At 37.6% G+C, this 2599-nt stretch overlaps 1 protein-coding gene across 1 annotated transcript; it reads left to right on the top strand.

Annotated features, from left to right (window-relative positions):
* Positions 1–1871: 1871 nt before the first annotated feature.
* LOC139875817 (uncharacterized) lies at positions 1872–2318 on the top strand. Its single transcript, XM_071863113.1, has one exon. The coding sequence runs from the start codon at positions 1872–1874 to the stop codon at positions 2316–2318; it is 447 nt and encodes a 148-aa protein (XP_071719214.1).
* Positions 2319–2599: the final 281 nt, after the last annotated feature.

Genomic DNA, 2599 nt, shown 5'->3' with positions numbered 1-2599 from the left:
TTTATACTATAGTGGGAGAAGGGTAAAGTAGTCATGTGCCTTGCACATGACGTAGGAAATGATACATGACAATCCCCTCTTCTTCAAAACATGCTTGTCCCCAAGCATTTGCAGCATTAATGTCCAAAGCCAGTTGTCTGTCATGACAAATCAAAACGCACAAAAACCTTCCACGATCAAAAACGAACGTGCTGTCAACAAAAATCGCAGGCTTTCCTGGATCAAAAACAAATGTGCTGTTGGACACAATAGAGTCAGTTATCCTTGAAAAGATTTTGAAATTCAAGAATCTCCTTGGAGATGAAATCACAGCAGTAGTGATGTCAAGGGACTTCACAGCAGTAGTGAGTTTGAACCCGATTAAATCGCAAAAAGATCTTCTTCGGTCAAACACAAATGAGCTGCTAACAAGCGTCACAGGTTTTCCCCGGTCAAAAACAACTGCAGCATCAACCATAATCATGTCCGGACGATCTCCGTAGTCGTAGCTCTCAGTAAAAATAATACCTTTGACGTAATAGCATGCTACCAGACTATTGTATGTATGACTGTGTTTAGTCTTCCATTTAGGCCTCAAAAATAAAACTCTAACGTGTTCTTGATTCGCTCTTCGCAATCCCGCATCCCAAAATTTTTTCTCAATTGTACCAGCTCTATGCGATTGATGAAATAAATTGGCCGCGTGAATTTGCGAGAGCTATTAGTATCTGTTGCTTCCTTCAGAAAGTTGTGAAGCTTCAGTCGATGTTGCTTAACCCAGCAGGTATAAGCATGTTCATTTCGCACGTCAACTTTTCCCACATTTGCATTTTCATTTTCAGCATCTATAATTGTCGGTTGAGCCTTGTTTTCGCCATTTCGATGTGAGCTCAAAGGAAAAATGACAGCATGACATTTAGGTTCAACTAAAATTGCATCCACACATTGAAACGGTGTAACTGGCTCATGCGTAGAACTTTTTTTCTCCTCAATCATTTCTTCATCACACAATTCAGACTCTTCTTTTAGCGCGTATGGGAAAATGTCATTAACGGTCTCAATGTCAACCGTAACCAACTCATCCTTTCCAGTGTCTACCACACTCGGCTCATCATTTCCATTGATTATCGTAACTGACTCATCATTCCCAGTGTCTGTCACATCCGGTTCATCAATTCCAGTGATTACCTTAACTGACTCATCATTTGCATCCACAACAGTATTGTCCGGAGAGATTAAAGCGTCGATTGGCAATCCACCTTCCACAAACTGATTCTTGTTCTCAAGGAGTGTATTAAGAACAACTTTGTTGGCTCGTTGTGGCGTATCTCATAATTCCAATCGGTGACCCTTGTAACTGAATAACATTTTGGGTACGTCAAACTTCCATATTGTGTCTCCTAAGGTCTTTAACCATTGGAGTGCTAGTACCATGTCACAACCACTAAGGGGTATGATGATCATTGAACTCGTGAAAGTTTTTCCATTAAGTTTCCACTCAAATTCATCACATGCACTAGTTGTCACAATTGTGTTGCTTCCAGGTACGATTACTTGCATTGAGTCAACCGAATTAAGTCGACAACCAAATCGTTTTCCCATGTTCAAGTCTAGAAAATTGTGGGTGATATTTACATCAACCATTATATGCACCACTTGTTGTTGAACACGACCGTTAACTCTCATTGTTTGGAATGCACTAGTTCCTCGTAAGGCATTCAAAGAAAGATGGGGAATGACTCATTGTTGGCATTCTGTTTATCCGTCACCATTTTGTCTTCATGGATTGCTTCATCAACATGAGTTTGCATTACACAATCAGTGCGCGGTAATATTTCAATCGTAACGCGTTGTCCACTACATTTATGTCCAGGCGTGTACACTTTATCACAATGAAGGCACAAGTTTTTCGCCAATCTGTCATCCATCTTGGTTTTCATGAAAACAATTGGCCGCAAATTAGAAGTGAGTTGCTAGGAGAAATAAGAATGCATCTAGCAATATACGTTGATATATTTGGTGAACTCTTATTGAAAGAAATTTATGATAGGATCAATCTTCCAAAAAATACTGCTGCAACTGACCAATATTGGATGATTTTGCCCGCAATGGGTTTTCTAATTGCTTCAAGGTACAATGTAGTTTTGCTGTTCTTGAGTGATATACAAGATACAACATGTTTAGCACTTTGGTCAAGTCCACCCGTGGCACAATCACATTCTGTATGTGTGATTGCTCGTGTAGATGGTAATCACTTTGTAAAAGTGAATTTGCAAGGAGATTATCCGGTTCCTCCAACTCATCCACAATGGAATTACAATAAAAATGATGCCGAATAGGAACGTCCGTATAAAAGTCAACAAGAAATGTACCTTCACCTTAGACGTCAAAATTATAAACCTTCTTTTGTAAATTTTTCTGATTAGTGAACTAGTGTAATGTTTCTAATCAATGAACTAATGTAATATTGTACTATGTTATTGTTATTTGTTTGTTTTATATATTTAAGTGAAATTATATATTTATCAATAATAATAAAATATTTAAAAATAAAGCTATATAACTATTTAAAATTTCTAATAATAAATTAATGAATAAAATAAAAATTAAGGACAAAACG

The sequence above is a fragment of the Rutidosis leptorrhynchoides genome, chromosome 11 (genome assembly GCF_046630445.1).
Source record: "Rutidosis leptorrhynchoides isolate AG116_Rl617_1_P2 chromosome 11, CSIRO_AGI_Rlap_v1, whole genome shotgun sequence".
NCBI classification, from domain to species: domain Eukaryota; kingdom Viridiplantae; phylum Streptophyta; class Magnoliopsida; order Asterales; family Asteraceae; genus Rutidosis; species Rutidosis leptorrhynchoides.
The sequence above is the reverse complement of the archived record's forward strand: the minus strand, read 5'-3'. Positions and strand labels throughout refer to the sequence as shown.

Bases quoted from the DNA above. Each gene is read 5' to 3' on its own strand.
- LOC139875817 (XM_071863113.1), top strand. From the start codon at position 1,872: ATGAAGGCACAAGTTTTTCGCCAATCTGTCATCCATCTTGGTTTTCAT.